General features: G+C 41.5%; 1 protein-coding gene across 3 annotated transcripts in view; it reads right to left on the bottom strand.

Annotated features, from left to right (window-relative positions):
• Window positions 1-899: 899 nt before the first annotated feature.
• Window positions 900-23,150, bottom strand: part of ret (ret proto-oncogene receptor tyrosine kinase) — a 28,629-nt gene continuing 6,378 nt past the window's right edge. The window contains exons 2-20 of one of the 3 annotated variants that reach the window (XM_048270567.1): window positions 16,339-16,581; window positions 13,037-13,324; window positions 12,123-12,361; window positions 11,310-11,505; window positions 10,866-11,065; window positions 10,112-10,394; window positions 9,695-9,826; window positions 9,340-9,450; window positions 8,997-9,107; window positions 8,517-8,773; window positions 8,221-8,368; window positions 7,982-8,089; window positions 7,648-7,862; window positions 7,342-7,464; window positions 7,176-7,246; window positions 6,806-6,943; window positions 6,281-6,380; window positions 2,922-3,069; window positions 900-1,906 (exon numbers count right to left, since the gene is read on the bottom strand). In XM_048270567.1, coding sequence (XP_048126524.1) covers window positions 1,749-1,906; window positions 2,922-3,069; window positions 6,281-6,380; window positions 6,806-6,943; window positions 7,176-7,246; window positions 7,342-7,464; window positions 7,648-7,862; window positions 7,982-8,089; window positions 8,221-8,368; window positions 8,517-8,773; window positions 8,997-9,107; window positions 9,340-9,450; window positions 9,695-9,826; window positions 10,112-10,394; window positions 10,866-11,065; window positions 11,310-11,505; window positions 12,123-12,361; window positions 13,037-13,324; window positions 16,339-16,581 — 3,269 coding nt within the window. In that variant the 3' untranslated portion in view covers window positions 900-1,748. Of the gene's footprint in view, window positions 3,070-6,280; window positions 6,381-6,805; window positions 6,944-7,175; window positions 7,247-7,341; window positions 7,465-7,647; window positions 7,863-7,981; window positions 8,090-8,220; window positions 8,369-8,516; window positions 8,774-8,996; window positions 9,108-9,339; window positions 9,451-9,694; window positions 9,827-10,111; window positions 10,395-10,865; window positions 11,066-11,309; window positions 11,506-12,122; window positions 12,362-13,036; window positions 13,325-16,338; window positions 16,582-23,150 lie in introns of all 3 variants that reach the window. The other 2 variants (XM_048270568.1, XM_048270569.1) reach the window with 2 other exon arrangements.

Here is a 23,150-nt window from a genome sequence, read left to right as displayed (position 1 = left end):
TCTCTCCCTCACACATGCAAGAAAACACACACACAGAGCCTACTCACACATGCATTCTCTCTCTCTCTCTGTCTTTCTCACTCTCACACCGGAACTTCTTACATAATCTGTATACCTGGTGCTGGCTATATATACAGACAATCAGTTTGTCATGATTTAATATAGAGATTTTAGTGTTAGTGTTCTTTTTATATCACTAGTAGCATGTGCGTGTATTAGCCACACATGTCAGCCATGGCAAACTTGGATGACAAAATGATGAACTGAATAGGCCTTTGTAAAAAAAAGGAACTGCGACCTAATTTGTTCAGCATCAATGAATGAAAGAGCAGTTGTTGAAATTTGAAATCTTGCCATCCTCACCACAAGCGTAACTAAATACGTGTTTTACCACATTATAATACCTTTGATGCCATGTATTATACTACTTTATGCAATCATCACTCCCTGAATTACTTGCAGGCTTTAAAAGAAAACTGCAAAGCAGGGGTGTCACTAGACCCAAAACTCTACTGGGGCATGGTCCAATCTAATGATAATAATAATAATCTGCCAAAGACCTATAAAAACCTTAATTATTTACTGGGGCACAGCAGTTCAGTACTAGGAAATGTGCCCCAGAAAAAAGGGTCTAGTTCCACCCATGCCACAAAGAAATGTACTCTTACCAATTTAAAATATACACCACAGATTCCATATCCACTGAACTTACACAGCTGAGAGAGCTGACAAAACTGACCCTGAATTTATTTGTCAACAACAGTGACAAAGTGAACACCAAGAGGAGGCGCTTAATTGTTTTTACTGGGGTAGGCTAATCATGTTACACTAATTCATAAGGGAAACAGGGAAACATTGTGATATCAAACCCTCAAACTCCACACGAAACCAAAGCAACCTATGTTGGAACATTTTTATTGATGGTAACATAATCATGTTATAACAACATAACTGGTAATCACACTCATTGGTCTGTTTTTGCACAAATAATGACACAGAGAAGTCAACAGTAAATCATAGCATGATACTACAATGGACACGCCAATTATCTACAGGTTCAGACACATCCTTAATAGAGCATGTAATGACAGTTTTTCACAAGTTGAGGAAATTATTGAAAAAAGTATCTTTGGCAAATCCCATCTGGAACATTTTTTAAAAGAACATCAACACATAAGAAAAATAAAGAATTTCCCTTCAATATAAACCTGTCATATGCTGTAGATGATTTTTTTTTTTTTGCACCTTCTCCAGATGAATGCTGTGTCAATTCTTCTCTCATCCACACACAAAATATTGTAAAGGAAGTGATGGAAAAGACACTCCCTTTCATTCCTGGGCTGGAAACTAGATCTTCGTAGTCCTAAACAGTTTTATTATTTAAACTGGAGGATATAATAGAAGCTGCACAGGCACTTGAAAGACATTAACTTGGACACTGAACCGTGAATACAGTCATGCAATAATACAAGATGGCCGACAGGACCTTGAGGTAACAAATGACATACCAAGGTGCTGTTTGAAGCATGGCACAGTACAAGAGTTTCCAGCCATCTGGCTGTTCACTGTAACATCCATCTTCATTTTGAATTGCTCGTGCAACAGAAATAAAAGGGAGCCACCTTTAGCATCAGGGAATATATGTACACATCATTTTCTTCCAATATATATATATATATATATATATATTTATAAATATACATATCTGTTCAGTTGTTTGAGTCTTTTCCATATGCTGTTTTTGCTTTTTAACTGTCAAGCTTGTCCACAATTTTTGCAGACGTAGGCAAAGCCATCCAGTTTGCATAAACACTATCATTCGCATATCTTGAAAAGACAGGGTTAGTGCCATCAAGTCTGTTGAGCTGTACCGGGCTCCCCTCTGGCCAGTTGGGGTATGACATGCCTAAAAACGAGAACATATCATTTGTCCGCACGGAGGGTGACTGGCATGTAGAGTACAGACAGTAAGGCTCTCAACAAAATCTCTGATTAAAGTGGACTTAATGGTGTGTAGGACAATGTCTTGTCAATTGGACTATAGAGGTGAATAACCTGATGTGATTGCAATCTCTACATGTGGACAAAAGAGATATCATTTTAAAAACTATACGGGTAAGCACTATGTAATGTAGATCTGCCATGATTTCCTTGTTTTGAACATGCAAGCTCAATAAAGCTCACTCCTCTAAATGAGGCTTGTAGTGGAAGACTAATCACAAGAATTGTGTCTGATATTATTGCTAAATACATTTAAGGGCTTACGACTGATTGTTTCTAGATTTTTTCTTAATTTGTTTTTTGTTTATGTTCATATTCAGAAGAATTCAGTTGAAAAGCCTTACTGTTCCTCTGTTCAGCAATGCAGAAACCATATATACATTTAATCACTATGTACAAAAAGGTACAGAAATCATAGGACAGTTTGTAATCCAAACCAAATAAATAACTGACTTACATAGGACCTGTTTCGAATGTATTCCTTTTTATATTGCAGATAAGTATTCTAAAATTAAAATAAAACATTGCATATGGTGGTGATGTCATAAAGGTACTACTGCTGGCATGAAATATACAAAATAAATATTAAGTAATAATAATTAAAAGCCACAGTCCATTTAACCAGTGCAAATAATAAAAATGGTACAGTTTCCAAAATGTTTGTCACTGTTACTTTATTAAGCTTCACGTACATCAGAAGCAGGTCCATGTTAAAATTAGACAGCCGATTCTCCCCTTCACATATCAAAGACAATCAAAACGTTTGTCACTAAAGACTGAAGATCACTGGTTAGCATGCCACCACTATCACCACGGTTACCACCCACTCCCTACACAGAGCCAAGCACAAATTGCCAGAAAAAAGACAACTCATGTTTTTTTCTGTCACTAGAATCGAGTAAATGCATGGGAAATTCTACCATAGAGCTTGTTTTCAATCCAAGTGGAAGGGAGGTTTCGAGGGAGAGGGGCGTTATTACAGTCCACTAGTGGTGTATCCTCCTCGGAGAGTGCATCGTCGTACAGGAGCGCGTCAGCCGGCGTGGATGCCGCCAGGTCTAGGTAATCCTGATGGGGAGAGAGAGGAACTTGGTTATCAGTGAGGCTCATTGATTGACCAGTTGTAATGGGAGTATTTTGCTCTCCCTTAATTATACTGTGTTGTGTTTTGTTGTTGACAAATAATAATTAGGCTATAGCCTAATAATAACTCGACGTAAAGCTCTCTTGATGCACAGTCCAAGGCTGAGGTTGACTAAAAGTTAAAGTTGACTGGTAATGAGCAGACACTTTTATCCAAAGCCACACAGACTTGCAATGGCAAGTTCGGGAATTGAATCCAGGTTAATCAAATTGTCAGGCAGTGACGTTACCACTGCTCCATGCATGCCTGCTAACTATGGTGGACTGTGGTAGTTGTAGAGTTGAGGGTTTAGGGATTTTGACGATAAAATGTCAGGCTGCTTGGTCCAGATCATCCTGATAGGGAGATGACAGTTCATCATCAGTGATGCTAAAGCTGTATTCAGACATGACGTGACTGTCCTTAGGAAAGCAAAATTAGAAATGAGATGAGATTTCACCTGTTTCTTCTAAGGGACCCTTAGGAATAAAAGGCAAAATAGAAATAGTTTGGGAGGAAAATCATAATATTTTGAGATCTTAAGTTGAACTTAAATTAGACATGGGCTGAGGCAAGAGGAGGGCTATCTCTTAGCTGCAAAATCTCACAAAGAGCTTTAATTGCCACGAGACAAATAAAAAGACAAGACATTTTCCTTTGGGGAGAGAGCAACTCAGGTGCCGTTTACACGATGCCGGTTTTTGTGAAACCGGTGAGGTTTTGTTAATGGTTACGCCTTGCGTGTACACGACGCCGGCAGTTTAGAAGACTGAAACCGATAGCTTTTAAAACCGGCTTCCGAGGTGGGAACTTTTGACCGCTGGCTAACTTTCGCCGTGTAGACGACGCCTGTAGGTGCGAAGCCGGCAACTTTATGACGACATAGCCCCACCTCTCAACTCAGCCACGGCACTCGATCTGACATGCTGCTTGTCAAAACAAACCAAACCATTTATTTATCATATTAAAATGTTTTTCTTTCCCCTGTCATGATTTATGTGCACAATGTACACCTATCAGCCTTTAGTGGCTAAGTTAGAAGCACACGTTAGCTTAACTCAGTTAAACATTAGCTTACTGCATGTTAGTGTTTTCTCCAGTGGTGCTCAGACCTAATGCAATGCGTAGGCTAAGCATTTGAAATTTCACATAGCAGTCACATACCTTGAAAATTAACTTTATTAGTTTAACAGTTGAATTGAAAACCGAATTGTCTGTAGTCTCCTTATTTCATGCGACTGCTTAACCAGAGCCCTTATTAGACATTCTCTGGCTTAACAAACTGTTTCAACAATGTTTTCTTCTACGCGATTCACGCGAAATTATCGTGAAGCTTCTGCACAGCGGCGCCATCGACTGGTCTGGCATGCACTACAGCACATTTAGCCGGTTACACCTCTGTGTGTACACGCAAAGTTTTTTCTTGCCGGTGTCGTTAAAGGTGTGAAAGCGGTAAGAGAAAATTCACCGGCGGTTTCGTGTAAACGGCCCCTCAGTTAGGCGGGGATCACATTAGCCAGCAGCAAGCGGCAGGTTTCCTATTGTTCTCTAGGGTTCGGCAGCGGAACGGTGGCAACGCTGGCATAACGCTAGTGTTGAACAAGCTGAGCGTTGAACTTGGTTCAACTTTCAAAGCGCAACGCGAGCGTATTCAATTGACAAACCGTTTGTGTTGCTTAAGAACGAGATATAACTTATTATGGTCTGAGCGTTGCATTACGTTTGCCGGTTCAGCAGTGGAACGGTGGCAACGCTGGCATAGCCTAACGCTAGCATTGAACAAGCTAAGCGTTGAACTTGGTTCAACTTTCAAAGCGCAACGCGAGCGTATTCAATTGACAAACCGTTTGTGTTGCTTAAGAACGAGATATAACTTATTATGGTCTGAGCGTTGCATTACGTTTGCCGGTTTGGCAGTGGAACGGTGGCAACACTGGCATAACGCGAGCATTGAACAAGCTGAGCGTTGAACTTGGTTCAACTTTCAAAGCGCAACACGAGCGTATTCAATTGACAAACCATTTGTGTTGCTTAGGAACGAGATAAGACTTATTATGGTCTGAGCGTTGCATTACATTTGCCGCTGCCGCTTGCCGCTGGCTGATGTGATCCTCGCCTACAGTTCACCACCCATTAAGCAGAGGCTGACTGCGATGGTGTAGAGGTGACTGAACCAATGGTGTAGTATAGGGGTTTTGGAGTTAAACTCTCCAGGAGCCAAATATGACAAAATGTGTGTATAATGATGTTGGTTACAGTTCACCAGTGATGTTTAAGCCTCATTCAGACATGAAGAGACGATGAGAGACTGTGAAATATTAATATAATTCAACTATTATAGATGAAATAACCACTGATGGTGTGAAATGCGACAATTATTTCATTATTTCACCTGTCGCTTGTTGCCTAAAATGTGTTGAGGTGATGAGCGTGAGGTGATGAGCGTATCTTCAGCAGTGTGTATGTATGGGGTGCCAATTGTAAAAATTTGATTACAATTTTTTAGCTGATGAATTTTCAACATTTAGCTCATTTAAATTCGGTTACAATTTTTTAGCTGATAAATTTTCAACATTTAGCGCATTCTCCTCACATTTGAGACAGAAATTCATGTAAAACAACATGTTATGTATTTGTCAACAGTATGTTTAAATGTAAAAAATGTTAAATATTCTATATATATGTAATATCTAAATCTAAATGTTACATTTCTATCTAAATGTTAAATGTTATATCTAAATGTGTCGGCAAGTGTAAAGCTAAATTTAGAAAATATTCAAATCCCCAAGGAAACCACGCCCACTGCAGAGGCTTCAAATCGCACGGCACCAATCGCACGGTTAGATATGACATTTATATATAATAGTATTTAACATGTATTTTTTAATTTCTGTCTCAAATGTGAGGAAAATGCTTACATTCGGCACCCCATATGTATGCAGCTTCAGGCTGACGATAGTGGTTGTAGAGGTGAATTAACTATGTGAGTCTAGGGATTTTGGAGTTAAAATCTCAAGGAGGAGAACAAGTTCAAAAGAAAATGTGTGCATAATGTTCCTCAAAACTGATTTGGAGTGGCTAATTCATTTTTGTGAATGTTGTGTGTGGAGAGGTGGGGTGGAGAGAACAGAGTGAGTGAGTGAGCTTTGATCTTACTCGGCTCTTCACCATCATCTTCTCCAACTCCTTGCTGATCTCTGAGAATGTTGGTCGTTTGTCTGATTCCTGTTTCCAGCATCGGAGCATCAGATTGTACCTTTTGGAGAAAAACAATTACTTCAGTCGCATACCACAATACAGGATGTTTGCATGACTTGATGTTTGTTCATGACTATAAGGAAAAGAGTGCATGGATAACTGGGAGGCTACATCGGGCACGTAACTAAAGTGTTCTGTTCGCGTAGCGTCTGCTGCAACAATTAGCTTCTACTAATGGAGCTGGCTACACCAGACTTAATAGCAGCACATACAGTACGTTCGAAAAAAATAGACCAGTCTTCCAATAACTATTTTTATTTAACGCGACGGAGCACTTCAGTTGTGCACCCGGTCTAGCCTCCCTGTTAGACAACAAGTGAATAATGAATAATATATATGTAAGACTATTTAAAAAGTCATTCATAATATGTACAAGTGATACACTGCATGCACAAGTAAATGAGTTTAGAATAGTGAACATACATTTCTTCAGAGCAGTTTTCTGGTTTCTCCATGCGGTAGCCTGTCTTCAGAAGGTTAAAGAGACGCTCAGGTGCAATGCCTGGATAAGGATTTCCTCCCAGAGTCATAATCTCCCACAGGAGCACACCAAACGACCAGCTGTTGGGAAAGCAATAATATAATATCATGTTAACGGCTGATCACCTGTACTGTTGAGATATGTTGCAATAATCACGGTAAGCAAAGGTTTATATTTTTTAATTTTGAGTCCCTGGTAACCTATTAACCTTAAATGAACCATAGCTAAATATAAATATAAATAAGGCATATGGATATAATTACGTATATGTATTTGTTGTTAAACGTTTTGACAGCAACAGTTTTTACTCACACATCACTTTGGGTTGTGTAAATATGATCAAACAGTGACTCTATGGCCATCCATTTGACGGGAATGCGACCCTGAGAAAAAGAAGAAATAAAACAAAATAATTAAATGTAACTGATTATTCTCTTCAGTCTTTATACTGATGAATGAAAAGATTAATTAATGTTACCTTGCTTCTCTTAACATAGGAGTCTTCCTCATACACGTCTCGTGACAGACCAAAGTCTGAAATCTTCATCTTCCGCCCCTCTGCCACCAAAACATTTCTTGCGGCAAGGTCCCTGTGCACCAGCTGCAAAGCAAATGTCGACAAAGAAAATACAATTTGTCAGAGAGCCCTCTTTACATTCTAAGTGCAGCCTCAAGTGGAACACAGTTGGCATTGAATAAAACATAATTCATCTCAGTTAAACAAGACATCCACTCCTACCCTCACTATAACAAAGTTATTACTCAAACGACTCCCTATACGTACCTTCATTTCTGCCAGGTACTGCATGCCTCTCGAAATCTGCCAGGCAAAGGAGATCAGGTCGCCCATGGTAAGTGCCCTCTCGTCTGGGTTTTCCAAGTAACTGGAGTTACGATTGGCATCGTTGCCCATGTAGCTGGGGCCCACCTTACGGCTCTCTCGCAAGAAGTTACGCAGGGACCCATACTTGGCATACTCCACAATCAAATACAGAGGACCTGAAGGCATGGCAGGAACAGAAGCCCAGCATACAGATTTGAGCAACAAAAGCGTGGTCTGAAACTTTTGATCAAGGTCTGGGGCTAAGAAAAGAAAAAAGAGGTTGATGAAGTCTTACCATCTTGGCTGCAAGCGCCGTACATCTTTATGACATGTGGATGGTTGACCTGCTTCAACAGGGTGAACTCAGACAAAAGGTCACGCAGTTCACTGTGAGAGGCATTTTCTGAGGAAAACAGAGAAATGACACGTTATAAAGCAAGATCGAATTGTATTAATACCAAAGGAAATTACTATATTGTTCCAGAGATCACTTATTACAATCTAACCTATTTTGTGTTGATAATTTGCTCTTACCTTTCAACATTTTAACAGCAACAGTCGTGTATCCAGCTTTCCCCTTCAGTCGGAAGGCTGTTGCTTTCACCACCTTCCCAAACTCTCCTTCCCCGAGAGTCTTACCCAGCACCAAATTCTTACGAGGGAACTCCCATTTTGGATCCTCCTGATGGCAGACCATAAAAACAAAGGAAGTGTTTATTAAGAAAATGACTGTATAAAAGCACCATATGGTTCGCTTACCAGTACTTTTCAAGCTAGTAGGTGCAAGATCATAACACATTAAGGTTAGTAACTGAACTGGCATCCCTTACCGGTATTTTGAACGTGTCGATGGCCACCTGGTTCTCCATTGAGTCCAGAGAGCCTCGCCGCACGTTATTGGCCGAGTAGCTGATGGGGTAGGACTGGGCGGGCCGGCGGAATGTCATCTCGGCGGAGGCAATGGGCGGTTTGGGCGTGCTCTTGTGGTAGCGATGGATGAAGTAGGAGGAGAGGAGGATGGAGAGGACGAAGGAGAGGAGCACGGCCGTGGCGATGATGGTCTTGCAGACGTCATCACACATGGCCTCTGCAGAGAAGCAGAGTCGAGAGATCCATTATAAATTGTGACACATCCAAAAAACTTTGATCCCATTCTGTCTGACTGACGATGCACAACATTTAAAAATACATTTAAAAATATTTCACAGACAAAATGATTAATGGTGGCAAGGTATCACTACATACTGGTAATATTCAATATTTATATAATATATAATTAAAAATATATAATTAAAATATGAGCATATTACCCTCTATAGGATCCTTTTCGCAGAAGCACCGCTCGGAATAGCAGTAGCAGGTTCCATAGCCAGCTTTGATTCCAAACATCAGCCCTTTCTCATGGCCACCAACAATTTCTCCTGCACAACAGATAAAGGAGGAAGATTAGCAAAGCAGTATATCCTAAAATGGAGCCATAGTTCCAATGATGAAATATATAATGCATCTGAATAATGGCACAAACATAATAAGCCCATAATACATCATTTAACATAATAAGATATGTTTATTCTGTGTGTAGCTGCAGTGCACTGTATTTATTTCTAACATTTCTAACTACCCCTCATCAGCTAAGTCTGCTGTGATGCTCACTTGTGCAGTCCTGAGGGCATATGATTATGTCTTTACTCTCCACTGCATCACAGAACCCATCTGGACACGTCCGCAGATCGGGAGAACAGGTGGAGTAATTCTGGGATATGCCTGTGGTGGCGCAAGAAATTTAAGTCACAAAATATCTCTGAAAAACATTTCTCAAACATTGTCAAAATAAATAAAAATCGGCTGCCACTGTAAGTAGAAAATGACACAGTAAACCTCTTGTAGATTATTAGTTTCTTTAAAAATGGAGGCAGGTCCTCCACTCTATGCAGATCAGATCATGTAAGAAGAAGGTGGCAGTGTGGGAGAGGGTTTGAGTGAAAGTCAAAAAGTCGGGGTTGTGAACCTTTCTCTGTGCTTTGTCTCCACTGGCATCTCCCAGTCGGCGTTCCCAATCCCCGGAATGCCTCACATTCCCCTTGTTTCTTCTTTTCCGCACATGACAGAATACGCTGCTCCGAAGAGTCCAGCTTATCTGCTAAACATCAAAAGTCCAATGGTTGAATGGGCTGTCAATTTATTCAGTTTGGTGTGGGAATATTATTTGGTAAGTCATGGCATTCTCAAGCAGTCAAGAGTCCTCTTTTTAGTAGATTACTAAAGACAGTGTTTGTGACATTGTTAACCACTGGAATATTACTGAAAAGTGTGTGTCTTTCATTTATTGTAAAAGGTCAATATTTAAATACAGAGGCAGAGAGAGGGAGAGACTATGTGCGTGTGTTTTCTTGCATGTGTGAGGGAGAAAATGGTAAAGACTCACATTCTTCTTCAAAGATGACAATCAGCTGGGTCCTGGCCTGTAGTTGCAGTTGCTGCTCTTGGGCAACCACAACATACTGAAGCTCCTGGCATTCTGGCCGGCGAAACACCTCAGTGTCGTTCACAAACAGCACCCCCGAAACTTCCCTCAGACTGCGCACAATGCCCACTGCTGCGTAGCATGGCTGCAGGTCCACAGACGCATTCCTGTCCACAATCTCCAGCTGGTATTCCACATCAATGCCCTGAAATTTCTGGCAGTTGTCCACACACACCTTACCGATCTGAAATATAACATAATGCATGTTGAAGTATACAGTATATGTACTTCTTTTTTTGTTTGGACTAACATGTTTACTGCATACTGTACAAAAACAATGATGTGCTTGAACACATTTAAGATCGCTAAATACTGCTTGATCGCTGCTTGATGTATCTGCCATCATGTTGCAGTGATTTTCTGAAAGGTCTTGATAATGGAGGGCTGAGTGCACATTCATTTTTATAACTTTTGTTGTTGTTTGTATAAGTTGGAGTGTCATGTTTTTGGTTTGTTTGTTTGAAGTGTGGTTGTTTGTTTATTTGTTTTCTTCAGTGGATTTCAGAATGGATCCATGTTTTACTTGTTGTAAAAGTGAAAATTAATACATATATTATTTTAAAGAAAGGTTAATTATACTGAAAAAAAGATTGCCAAATACTGCACTACCAACAATGGCAACCGTCAGTAAAGTTACTGAAGATTTGTCACACACCTTTGAGTAAACAGTGGATTTTCTTGAGATGTTGAACACATAGCTGATGTTGGTGAAGCGAATGGGCACAGGCAGGATGGACACGTTGAAGTGTAGTATTACGCTCCCATTCCCACCAGTAAATGTCCTGTCCGTCAACAGATAATCCAACTGGAAGGATCTATTCTCCATGACAGACAGGTCCCTGGTAAGGGTCAGCTCTGAAGAAACAGTGAAATAGACAGAATTAACCAGTCAGTCTCTATCATCTCTCAATCCCTGAAGAACAAAATAAGGACAGAATTTTCTTAAACGTGCACAACTTGACTATTGCATTGAAAGATTTCAATGAGACTAAGGATTTTTTGACAATCAAAGATCAATAGGTTCAAATTCAACATCTCACTCTCCAGCCAATAGAAAAATAGTTCCATATCAGCAGCAGACTTTTTAAATCTGACTTACTGTACTCATGGACGGTGCCCCGCACATTGCCAAACATGGCCTTTTCCTCTCTGAGGGAATGGGCCACAGAGAACGTGTTTTTGATCCAGGTGTCGTTTGTGAGCATGGTGCCTGTAAGTTTGTTCTGAATATGATCTTTGGGGTAGACGGGCGTGGTGTCTCTGTCGTAAACAGTCAAGTTGCCAAAAACGGCTCCCTACAAAAACAAAAGGTTAACATGTCATGTTAATGACTGCACAGTGAAAGGCAGAAGCAATGGGCCATGTGTTTTCATACCACTATTAAGAAATATGCACACTTGTAATTCTGCTCGTCATTGTATGATGTGACGCCCATGAGCCGTTTCTCATAAATGGTGTTGTCAACATTTCCAATTATCACAGCCAAGATATTGGCTAGTATCAATTTACGTGAAGCATCAAGCTACTTGATATCTTTGGAGGAGACACTGAATATCCCATTAACCGAAACACTTGCTAATTATAGACAAGAGATTAGTCCATATATTAATGAGGGTGCTATAGAACTGCTGATTCAAGCAGGTTTTAGCCACAGAGGAAATTATGTTCAGACATTTTTAAAATAGCACAATGCAGTCTTTGCCTGCAAGTGACATTGAGCCTGAGATAATAATAAAAAAATAAATCTTTATACTGTTCCAGGGCTTCTTTTTTGAAATCACAAAAAAACTCTCTGTCCAATTACGTCAGGTCAAGGTAATGCTTGACTAGTATGCATACAGTACATTTCCCATTCAAGGCTAATAAAAGTATTATTAAAGGAGCTGAGAAACAAACAAAAGTGGGCACTCACTTTCATTCGAATGAACTCCACCACCACGTCCCCAGTGTCCGTGCCGTTTATGTACGGTGCGTTGTCGTTCTCATCGTAGACGTTCACGTGCATTGGGAGGAAGAGTTTGTGTATGGTCTCGTTGGTCTCCACCATGCACACCACCTGCATGCGGTACACCTCCCGCTCCTCCCTGTCCACCGGCCGGGTCACCAGCAGCTCAGAGGTGGTGTCGTCCACCTCAAATGGAATAGGGTCGTCTGTAGAGGGGAGCACCATAATACAACAAAATGCAAAAGGATTCATTAGTCATGGATAGAAACATTAATTTGTTCATTCTTTTATCCATTCAACCTTGATTTATTCTCAGAAGTTCATTGAGGGTATATACACGGACCGTATAGTCCTCATTTTCAGTGATGATGACTTTGACAAGTTTACTATCACTATAAAACAACAACAAAAGAGAAAGTAGACAATAGATGTAGTGAAATGTACAAATAAGCCAAAACAAAATAAGCAATAAAAAGAAAAACAATTTTAGAGGGGGAAGGGGAATAGAACAGTAATGGTGCCATCCCAAATCACATACGGGTCCAGTGCCCACAAGGTGCCCACAAGGTGGCCAGGATCAAGCCTGGCCTGATTCATCCATCTTACTCCCCATCTCTCTCCCACTCATTTCCTGTCTAGTCTCCACTGTCCTATCAATAAAGGCTAGAAAAATCCCATATATATATTCTTGTCATTACCTATGAATGACCTACCTATCTATATGTATACATAAACACAGTTAAATATTTTATTAGTCTACTATGCTTAGTTATGAAAGGGGACACCTTTACAGATGCATCATCTCTCACTAACACATCATTACTGAGCGAAACAGGGTGCAAAACAGCAGAATGGAATATGACAAGCCCAGGTTTACCTACCTGCATCAAGTCCGTAGTTGATGGTGTAATTTGGGCACAGGTGGGACCTGGCCAGCCTCCTCAGCTTGTACAGAGGCCCCGGCAGACGGTTCTCTGTGATGTGAGGAGTCACTTCCTTGTCAGGGAAACAGAGTGACTCCAGCTTGATCTGGTCACAAGGGGGCGCTGTGGTATTGATGAGGATGAGGCTGATCTCCACGGTTGGCCGAAGGTAGCAGCTGACTCTCTGCACTGGCTCGTAGGCGACAAAAGCCTTTAGGCTGAGCTTCTTGAAAGATCCCATGGGGTCTGTTACCATAAGTAAGAAAAGCAGCAAGTTTAGAGTGAAGAGAGGAATAAATTAAAGAGACTAAATAAAATGTTGTTTTTTCTATCTGTCATAGTGACCCTGATATTTTTAGTTATAACTGCGTTTTCACTTGCTTCTTTGTGTTAAGGTTAATGTTAGATGTGAAATCACTGAAAATATCCCACTGCTTAAGCTGTAATGAAGACAGAAGTTCATGTGTATGTACAATACCAGTCAAAAGTCTGGAGACACTTAGACATTTCCATTACACTCCATTATAGACAGAATACCATCTGAGATCATTTGCATTGTTTTTTTAATCAGGGCAGCAGTTTTCAGATTAAATTATGTCCTTACATAATTGCCAAAGGGTTCTCGACTGTTGGCGAAAGAAATGTCTGATCTTTAATGCAATATCTGCATTGCCCATTATCAGCAAGATTCATCCAATGTTGCAAAGGCACATTCTGTTTACTAATCTCAGATTATTTTAAAAGGCTAACTGAGAAAACATTGGAGAACCCTTAAGCACATAATTTAATCTGAAAACTGCTGCCCTGAGTAAAAAAAACAATGCAAATGATCTCACCTGGTATTCTGTTTATAATGGAGTGGAATGGAAATTTCTAAGTGTCTCCAAACTTTTGACTGGTAGTGTAGGCCTAGCTGTTGTAATTCGACACACATATCCTTCATAAAACATCTTTTCTGAACATTTGTATTGATGGCAGACTTATAAAGCGACATGACAGCATGGAATGTCATAAGGCTTGCAGTAAAGTGGCCTAATGATTAACTAATCCCTGTGGCAGCGGAGGGAGATATAGGAGCACGTTAGAGCACCTCTGACCTCAAAGTCTCCTATCAGGGAAGTGCACTTAACGCACCTGCCTCTATTCTCTGAATAAGCAGCATCACTGGTGAGGTCCAAGGATACAGAGTAGTGCTAAGGGATATGTAATGGCTTTGTAAGACAGAGCTAATGTTGCTGTTGCATGTTGCTGTTGACTGAGAATCTTTAACAAATTCACATATATCAAAATATTAAACAGGAAAATGTGAAAGATATCAGGATAAATGTAGGACTTACTTGCAAGTGAGTAAAAGGCACCATTTGAACTGAACTGACAATCCTCAAAATACATAATCATTTACAACCTTATTCTCAGAGTGATGGCTCTTTATTGAAGTTGTATGATACAACAGCAATGACACAAATGTTATGATATGTTCATATACTCAATGTGTGCTGCACAATGAGGTTATTTCAACGTTATCATGTTCATGGTCCTTTCAAAACAATCCCGAGAACCAGTGTCAGGACCCAGCAGCCATGGGCGTCACTAGGGGTACTAGGTGCAGCCATGGCCTACTGGTTAGGGCTTCGGCTTGGAACCGAAACGGTTGCCGGTTCTATCCCCGACCAGTAGCAAAAATGTGGGCGGGGGAAGTGGTTGAGCACTGCTCTCCCATGCCCACATCCACGTGCTGCCCTTGAGCAAGGCACCTAACCCCTCATTGCTCCCCGAGTGCCACTGTAGCAAGGCAGCTCACTGCTCCAGGTTAGTGTGTGCTTCACCTCACTGTGTGTTCACTAATTCACCGGCAGTGTTGGGAGTAATGCATTAAAAAAGTAATGTAATTACAGTAATGCATTGCTTTTTGCTGTTATGCAGTAATGTAAGGCATTACCAATACAATTTCAGTAATATTTTACTCGGTACAATTCTCAGTAACTGAAGTTACTTTGCTTTTTAATCCAAAATTGAGAAATGCTCAATTGGCACCAGAGAAGATTATCCAAGAATTAAAAAAGTCATCTATGCTGGTCCTGGAATTTGATTGCCTTGTTTAGATGACTGTAGGAAGGGAATTGGTTAGTTATCTCTGCCATTCATGCAACAGATCTAACATGGTTAGGCTATACTTCTCATTTCAAGCAGTGAGAATAACTCAAATGTTTCTTTACAGACAGAGATCATAGCCATTATTCTCAAACTATTTGCATTAAGTCTACACCACTGTAAGTGGAAGGAAAGGCAACCAGCAATGATGAGAACCATTTAAAGTCAACATACAACAGTATAAGTATATATACTCTTTTGATCCCGTGAGGGAAATTTGGTCTCTGCATTTATCCCAATCCGTCAATTAGTGAAACACTCAGCACTGTGAGTGCCTGCAACAACAGCGGCGCTCGGGGAGCAGTGAGGGGTTAGGTGCCTTGCTCAAGGGCACTTCAGCTGTGCCTAGTGGTCAGGGTTCAAACCGGCAATCCTCCGGTTACAAGTCCGAAGCACTAACCAGTAGGCCACGGCTGCCCTACAATTTCACTATGCCTATATTTTACTATATTAAGTTGTGAGTGACCTTTGGCCTTTGGGGCCTACATTGTCCCATGAGCCATAACTGCAACCATTATATTGTTCTTTTGTTAGCCTAAAGCCTAGCTTATGCCATACCACACACCTCCTGCCGTGTAATGAGCTGCATTGAACACATGAAGATCTATTGAGAACACCAAATCCATATTTCCTGTTATTTTGGTGAAAGTAATGTAAACGTAGTGTAATGCCTTACAATTTAAAGACAGTAATATTGTAATGTAACAAATTACTTTGAGATGACAGTAGCAAGTAATAAATAATGCATTACGCTTTTGAAGTAACTTGCCCAACACTGTTCACCGGTGGATAAATGCAGAGACCAAATTCCTTGTGTGTGTATATTTGGCCTATAAACCTGAATTACTAGACCCCTTTTTCTGGGGCACGTGCCCCAGTATTGAACTACTGTGCCCCAGTGAATAAATTAAGATTTGTAACTAGCTCCTGTTGCCTCTTTGGCAGCAGATTATTGTTATTATCATTAGATTAGACTGTGCCCAATAGAGTTTTGGGTCTAGTGACACCCCTGTCAACAGGGCAAGGAGCTGAGATGAGATGCTAGCTTATTTGCTAGCTGAGATGAGTGTAGCTTATTTGGGGAGCCTATAGCGGGAAGTGTAACTCACAAAAAGCGAAGTCGCTCCACTCCAGTGTTTTGTTCATGCTGATCATGCCCGAGGACTCGTCCATGTGGAACCAGGACGCGTAGTGTGGGGGCCTGTTGGGATTCTGCCAGCACAGGTAGAAGTGCGGCCTCTCCGAGTCCGTGTCCCGCATGGAGTGGACCTGAAGCACGGGCGACCCTGCAGGCTGCCCGATGTAAATGTTCTCAGTGTAGACATTCAGTGGAAAGTGCAGACCTGTGGAAACTGTGAAACACACACACACACACACACACACACACACACACACACACACACACACACACACACACACACACACAGGTATCATACATCACAACAATTAAATAAAACAAGTAACATTACTATAAGTAATTACCCAGCTCTGTGAGTAAAAGCCTTGAAAAAAACAGATGCCTTCTGCAGGGCTGGTAAAGCTACGTGAGTGTCAGCACCAAACTTCAAAATCAAGACAGATGTGTCTCACCAGAGGCCAGGTGCAAGTACACACCATGAGCCAAACCAATCACCAGACCTGTGATTGCCCGCTCTATTTGTCTTTTGCCAATAACAGGCAGTGATATTGGTTTTGTGTGAGCTACTCAGCCCCTTTGCACAGTCCTCCTCCTCGTAACAAGAGCCCAACAATTTGTCCTCGCCCCCGCTGCTGCGTAGTATCAATCTACATGTGACAGGGCATTGTGCTCCTCAGAAGAAAGACATGATCGATTTCATTCTATTCAAACAGCCCGAACAAAAGTGACAACCACAACAAAACAAAATCAAAGAGGCTCAGCTTATTTCAGATGCCTTGCACAGGTCAGTCAGTCACACGGAAACGTCCCCTTTGGCTTTTAAATCAACGGAAATTGAAAGGGAAGATCATGTGACACGATGACACTGCTCCTCTAATGAATTTCTCACATGGTCAATAAGATGTGGTTTCCGTTTCTCCTTGAGCTCACCTTGGGAAGCTTAATTAGAGAGGCTAACATAATACGGCAAAGAGATGAATCACTACCTGCAAGGGGCCTATGTGGAGAGGTGGACAAGGGAGAGGGAGAGAGAGAGAGAGAGCATGAGAGGAGAAAGGGCGGGGGGGGGGGTAATCTATAAAACACCATAACAGTCCTTGCGTGTTTTACCGGAAAAAGGAGACGCCGAGTGTTTGCCCCGTAATTATATCCCCCGATGTGCTCCTGTTCGACGACGGTGCGTGGCCATTTAGGGAACGCACTAATGTCATTAGCAGACAGTGAAACTTGATTTGCTATTTCTGTTGGTGCAGTTTAGGCCTTGGCTCTGGTTTCAGACGCTGATTTAATTTTGCTGTGCTTGGATGACAGGAGGCCGGACTGATGGATAAAATGTGGCCAGCGCTCCTGAAGGACAGAGATACACTCAGGCCTGCTACAAGACCCTTTATTAAATGCCTTGTCGAGACCAAAACAAACACAAGGACCACCTTGTTAAATGATCCACTAATGTGGCTCGTACTACACGAAGGATTTCACAATATTTCAAAAGAGCAGGACTGTATCAGATGTCACTGAATATGAATATAAATATGAATATGATACCAAACTTCAATATAAACTGATCTAGGATTTGATATCCCCATGTTATTTCCCAAAGCACAGATGTAAGGTAGATAGGTTGCTACTTCTGTGTCTGACCACCAGATGTAGACATATTCCTTCAACTAAAAGCCACTACCACTAATTGCAACAATATTGCAAGCCAGTTTCATGGCCATGTGTATTTCTGAGTAAAGCACAGCTCCACACCTTATTTACAATAGCCACAATTATATAAGCCCTTCCTTGAATTCAAGAACTCTCAAGCACAATGACTTTGTTAACCCACTTGGGACCACCACTTGTCTCCTTTTCTCACAAAACAACCTGCAACAGGGCAGAAGAAGGTGCTGCCTAACAAGATCCCTGAAGCAGATTCATAGAGCTGGCTGATGCTGAGGGGGTGTTGCTGCAGACGGGTGGGTGGATAGATTGGTGTGGAGGAAGCATGCCATCTCTACTACTGCTTGGACCAATGCCAGTGGCCTCTGCCTCATCAGTGATGCCAAGCCTGAGGCGGCACTACTGGACTACTGGCGGAGGTTTGAGCTGCTGGACTGGACCTGTAACAGGACTCACCTCTGCTCTACTCCTCCAGAGCTTTGGCAGGGAACACTCTATGTCTGCTCCACTGCAAAAGCAATCATAAACAGTGCTGCTACTGACTGGATCAGCTGAGGTCCTGGGCTCTATCGTACGCATTTCCTTCGTACGCATTTCCTTTGTACGTCACCTTCTTTAAAAACACCACTGTGTCCTGACAGCTTGGTTGATGGGCGCCTTACACTGATCCTAGATTTTAAAAAGGTCTAAGGGTTTTACTGAGTAGTATTGGAGGTGGAGAGAGTTAGAGAGCATCTGACAGGAGTGCAATCGTCTTGAACCTCATGTAGGATTAGTCTTTTTTAAGCACCAGTAAGTTACCAAGATAAACAGCTCTTGGTTCAATTTGAAGTATTGATTAACTTGTCTCATCACGAAATGCATAAATTCAAGTTAATTAGTTTAAGGTAAACTATTGAGGAGTTGACTGAGTGAATGACTAGAGAGTCAGTTGTGTTTTTGTGCACTCGTGTGTGTGTTCAAATGTTCAGCTTACATATGGAATCGAACATATTCTGTCTATATATATCTTATGTATGTGTGTGTGTGTGTGTTTGTGTGTATCTGTGTGTGTGTGTGTGTAAGTGTGTGTGTGTTTCTACAGAGACACACCAGGATTAGAGTATAAGTTGATTAATTATTTAAACTAGAATTTACTTGTAAGACTTTAGCCAGGGCATGAGTAAGCCTACAGTGAACCGACGGGCTCTCCAATTGGTTTATATCTTTCAAAATTTAATTTATTTCCAGGACGGAAGCCAAGAAAAAAAGGGAGGCAGTCCGAGGTAATTAGGTGAATGCATCAAACAGGCCTTGCAGGCAGAAAGACCGCCTGTTTTGCAATATCAGGCAAATTCCCCCCTAAAGTGTTCATAAATGCCATACGATGATGACTAGGGACGTGCCATTTTCCTCGCCATAATAGAGACTCGGTTTATCAGAGATGCCCCACCGCTCTGACCTCACACAACTGCCGAATGGATTACGACAGTAAACACAATGATACAATCTGATCATATTGATTTCAGCTCGTGGGCATTACAGAGAACATTACCAACAACAATGAGGGTTTACAGTAACCTGGGTTAGTCAGAGAATTGTGGCAGAGAAAGAGAGTGAGAGAGAGAGCTAGAGAGAGAGAAAGAAAGAGAGATGGATGGATGGATAGATGGATGGATTTGAAAACTATAGGAAGCTACAGGAAAAGCTGTCACAAATAAAGTTATTCGTTGCATTAGGCTCGTTCAGACGACAGATTTTTTTTTGGTGCTTTTTTCGCTGTGGCAAACAAGCCCTCAGTTTAACACCGTATAAATAAAGCCTGGTGGGCAGGCCAGAGAGCTCTGCAGGAATGCAAGAGGCACGGCTACGGAGATGCCATGCACACTGGCCACGGCCGGGGACAAAGACAGGAACTCGATTAGCTCAACACATGCGCTGCCTGCTGGAGAGATTTACCATCTATGAGATCATGTGATGGCGGAGCTCAACTGCTTGCTGCTCCAGCATACCACTAAACTGAAACCCGCATGGCCGATGGCTGATACTGTATCAAAGACTTTACGACGCTTCATATCCACAGTGACTGCCGGGATTAAACAATAGCAGATCCTTTCACTAGCTATTATACTGTGCCTGGCCCGGCCTGTAAGAGCAATCATCATTTTGACAGACGGCAATTGCTGGTGTTGATTCAATGCAATAATCTATAATGGGAACGCTGGACTTTTTTCCCTCTGGGCTAGAATTTTTTTATGGGTTGATCAGTTATATAAATGCCCACAAAAGCCATACTGATCCATTGCCAAAAAAGGAAGACCCTTGCCCTTTCAACCAAGGTCAACATTCAATGTGTTTGCCTGCTATAACGATCTGCTGAGGAGTCAAGTAACCAACAGCTGGCTAATCAATTGCAATTCTAATCAACAGGCAAGCGAATGGTTTTAACTGATCCTGGGGACAGAGACAGAGCGTGTGCAGGGTCGCATGCCTGCACATAGGCAAACCATTCCAATCATACAGTAGCTGCACACTGCAGATCTGTACAACTGTAGCAAACTCCATATAGGCTTACTGAGAAGACACTGAGTGACATTTGGTAAAGTGGACATTTAGGCTTCTGTTATCAGTGGTCCAGCTAGAACAAACAGTCTCCTCCTAAGTACAGTTTTATTGTTGTTAGCAGAATGAAGTACCTACAGTACATGTAAGCATCCATTTAACCTAGTGTATACCATATCATTATACAATATTGCGTACACCACTGTCATTGGGCCTTTCTTAAAGCTTTACTGAATGGCTTTTGGTGAAGCTCAGCTCTATCTTGAACCAGAAGTGCAGCATAATTAACAACTGTCATGTGGAGGTGTCACTGGTTGGTCCACCCAATGGACACTAACTCCACTCGTCCAAACTGGCCTTCCTGTACAGCAGACTACCATCACATCGCAGCCACGCATACTCCATGGCCCACTAGAGCTCAGCTCAATCCATGGAGACGTCACTGTGGCATCGCACAGTCTTTAATTTGCTTATGGGCAAACAGTTATGGTCACAGTGGTCAAGGGAGGGGAGATAGTATTATTGATCATCACTGCCATATATGGTTTGTATGTATGCAGTCTAGTGAAACTCAACAGAGTGGAGAGAAAAGTGAACCACATAAGTAAAACGAAAACTCATTCAAACCCATGACATCATATCTATGATCTATGATCATAACATCATAACATGATATAACTATCTTTTGACACTGATGACAGTGTCCATACCAGTCTAGACTGTTTGGACTTTGGAGCTGGACCAACAGCTATGGAAAAGGTTGGTATGATGTGAGATTGGCATGAAGTTAAGGAGGCAATAATGTACAGGTATATGGAGACAGGTAGGGACAGGTGACTGGTTTATGTTGACTGTAGTAGAGTGTCTACAGTAGACTCAGCTATCCCCATGTGCCTTAAAGGAGAATTTCGGCGATTTTCACATAGATCTCTGTTTCTCAAGGTCACCGAGTACTGTCAGTGCAGAAAAAAAAACGAAAACAATCGGTTCTACCAAGCTCGAGTTGCTGCAGCCAACCGCTAGAGCTGCCAGGCACTACAGTGCTACACACTGGGGGCATGTTCATGAGCCCCCATGTGCATGCCCCCATAGCGTAGCACTGTAGCTGCCTGAAAACTGAAAACTGAAAACATTTGCCTGTGTGTTTAAATGTATTTGACCAAGAAACCTTGTATTCCTTGTATGGTCAGTTTTTAGGTCAAATAACTTATTGATTAATAAAAAAGCCCCCTCTGTTTTGCATGTACAGCTTACAATATCATGAAGCATAATACATGTGGCAACTATCAGTTAATTTCACACAAGGACACAAAGTATAAGTATATGTCCTCTTTTGATCCCGTGAGGGAAAGGAAAATACACATAGGAGAGGGACTCTAAAAGGATTCACTACAACAGCCTTCATTTGTATGGTGCGTTAATGGCCAATCAAGCATTGAGAAGCCTGTTTAGATGTTCTAGGCACCACCACTCTGTTTTAGATAAGTGCCTAGCCTCAGGTATTGTGTAATTGCCTAACTACACAGACCCAGTCCTGGTCATAATGACATGACGCATTGATCAACCAGTCATCATGAGCGCAATCAAATCTTCCATCCATCTGAACAAAGTCCAAAAAACCTCCCGCAATAATCATCAGTCATGGAGAAATTAGATTTTATGATCTCCTTAGGGACTGACTGCTACATCAGAATAGGGTTTTAGGCTCTCCCCCTGGGATGGGATGGCACATCACGATGCATAGATGAGGCTCCATTAAGCCATGAAGGCAGTTTGAGGCCATTATTGTTAGGCTTGTTATCATCTACATTTGGTTTCAATGGGGTGTGTGGTGTGGGACAGCAGGCTCTCGGTATACTGTACAAACATGAGCAGATGATTCATTGTCCAAAAGTAGGGAACTACTGCTTCTGTATCTGAACAATATATTCTGGCACAGTATATTTGAACAGTATTCTCTGGCATATACAGTATGTACTGTACATTTACCATGGTGTTTATTCAAATACTCTACCCATTCACCTAAAGGTTGTATTATTAACAGCAGAACTCTTGAGGAAACTTCCAATGAAAAAGTGCTCTGACTATTAGCTTAGCAACATTTGCTGACTTTACCATTCACTGCACTAATTGCATTCATTTGTGCTGTGGTTTCTTTATGTGTTTTCTTCCAACACATTATCAGTTTGCTGACTGCCTGTGGCTTTCGGATAGAGCACCTGCTGAGCCATTCACATCCCACCTGCCCCGGCTCCAACGGACTAGCAGTTGATATTACACGGACCATTGGCTCTGAGAATTGCATCAGGCAATGGCATTTCCTTTACGTTCAAGTGTTTGTGAAATTACATGGGTCAGCTTCCTTCTCTACTCTATGTTTAAAACAGTATTCCCCATACACTGCATTTTTTTTTTGTTGCTAAAAAAAGTGAAGTGTGCTAATACCCTTTTTAAATTATACGGTTTGTTTTTAACTTTGAATTGTCACCATATCCTGCAATGTCCTTTTAGACCTTTGAATTGGCCATTAGCATGCGTGTGTGTATAATGAGTATTATACAGGACATAAAAGATCCT

Source organism: Alosa alosa, chromosome 18 (genome assembly GCF_017589495.1).
Source record: "Alosa alosa isolate M-15738 ecotype Scorff River chromosome 18, AALO_Geno_1.1, whole genome shotgun sequence".
NCBI classification, from domain to species: Eukaryota; Metazoa; Chordata; class Actinopteri; order Clupeiformes; family Clupeidae; genus Alosa; species Alosa alosa.
The sequence above is the reverse complement of the archived record's forward strand: the minus strand, read 5'-3'. Positions and strand labels throughout refer to the sequence as shown.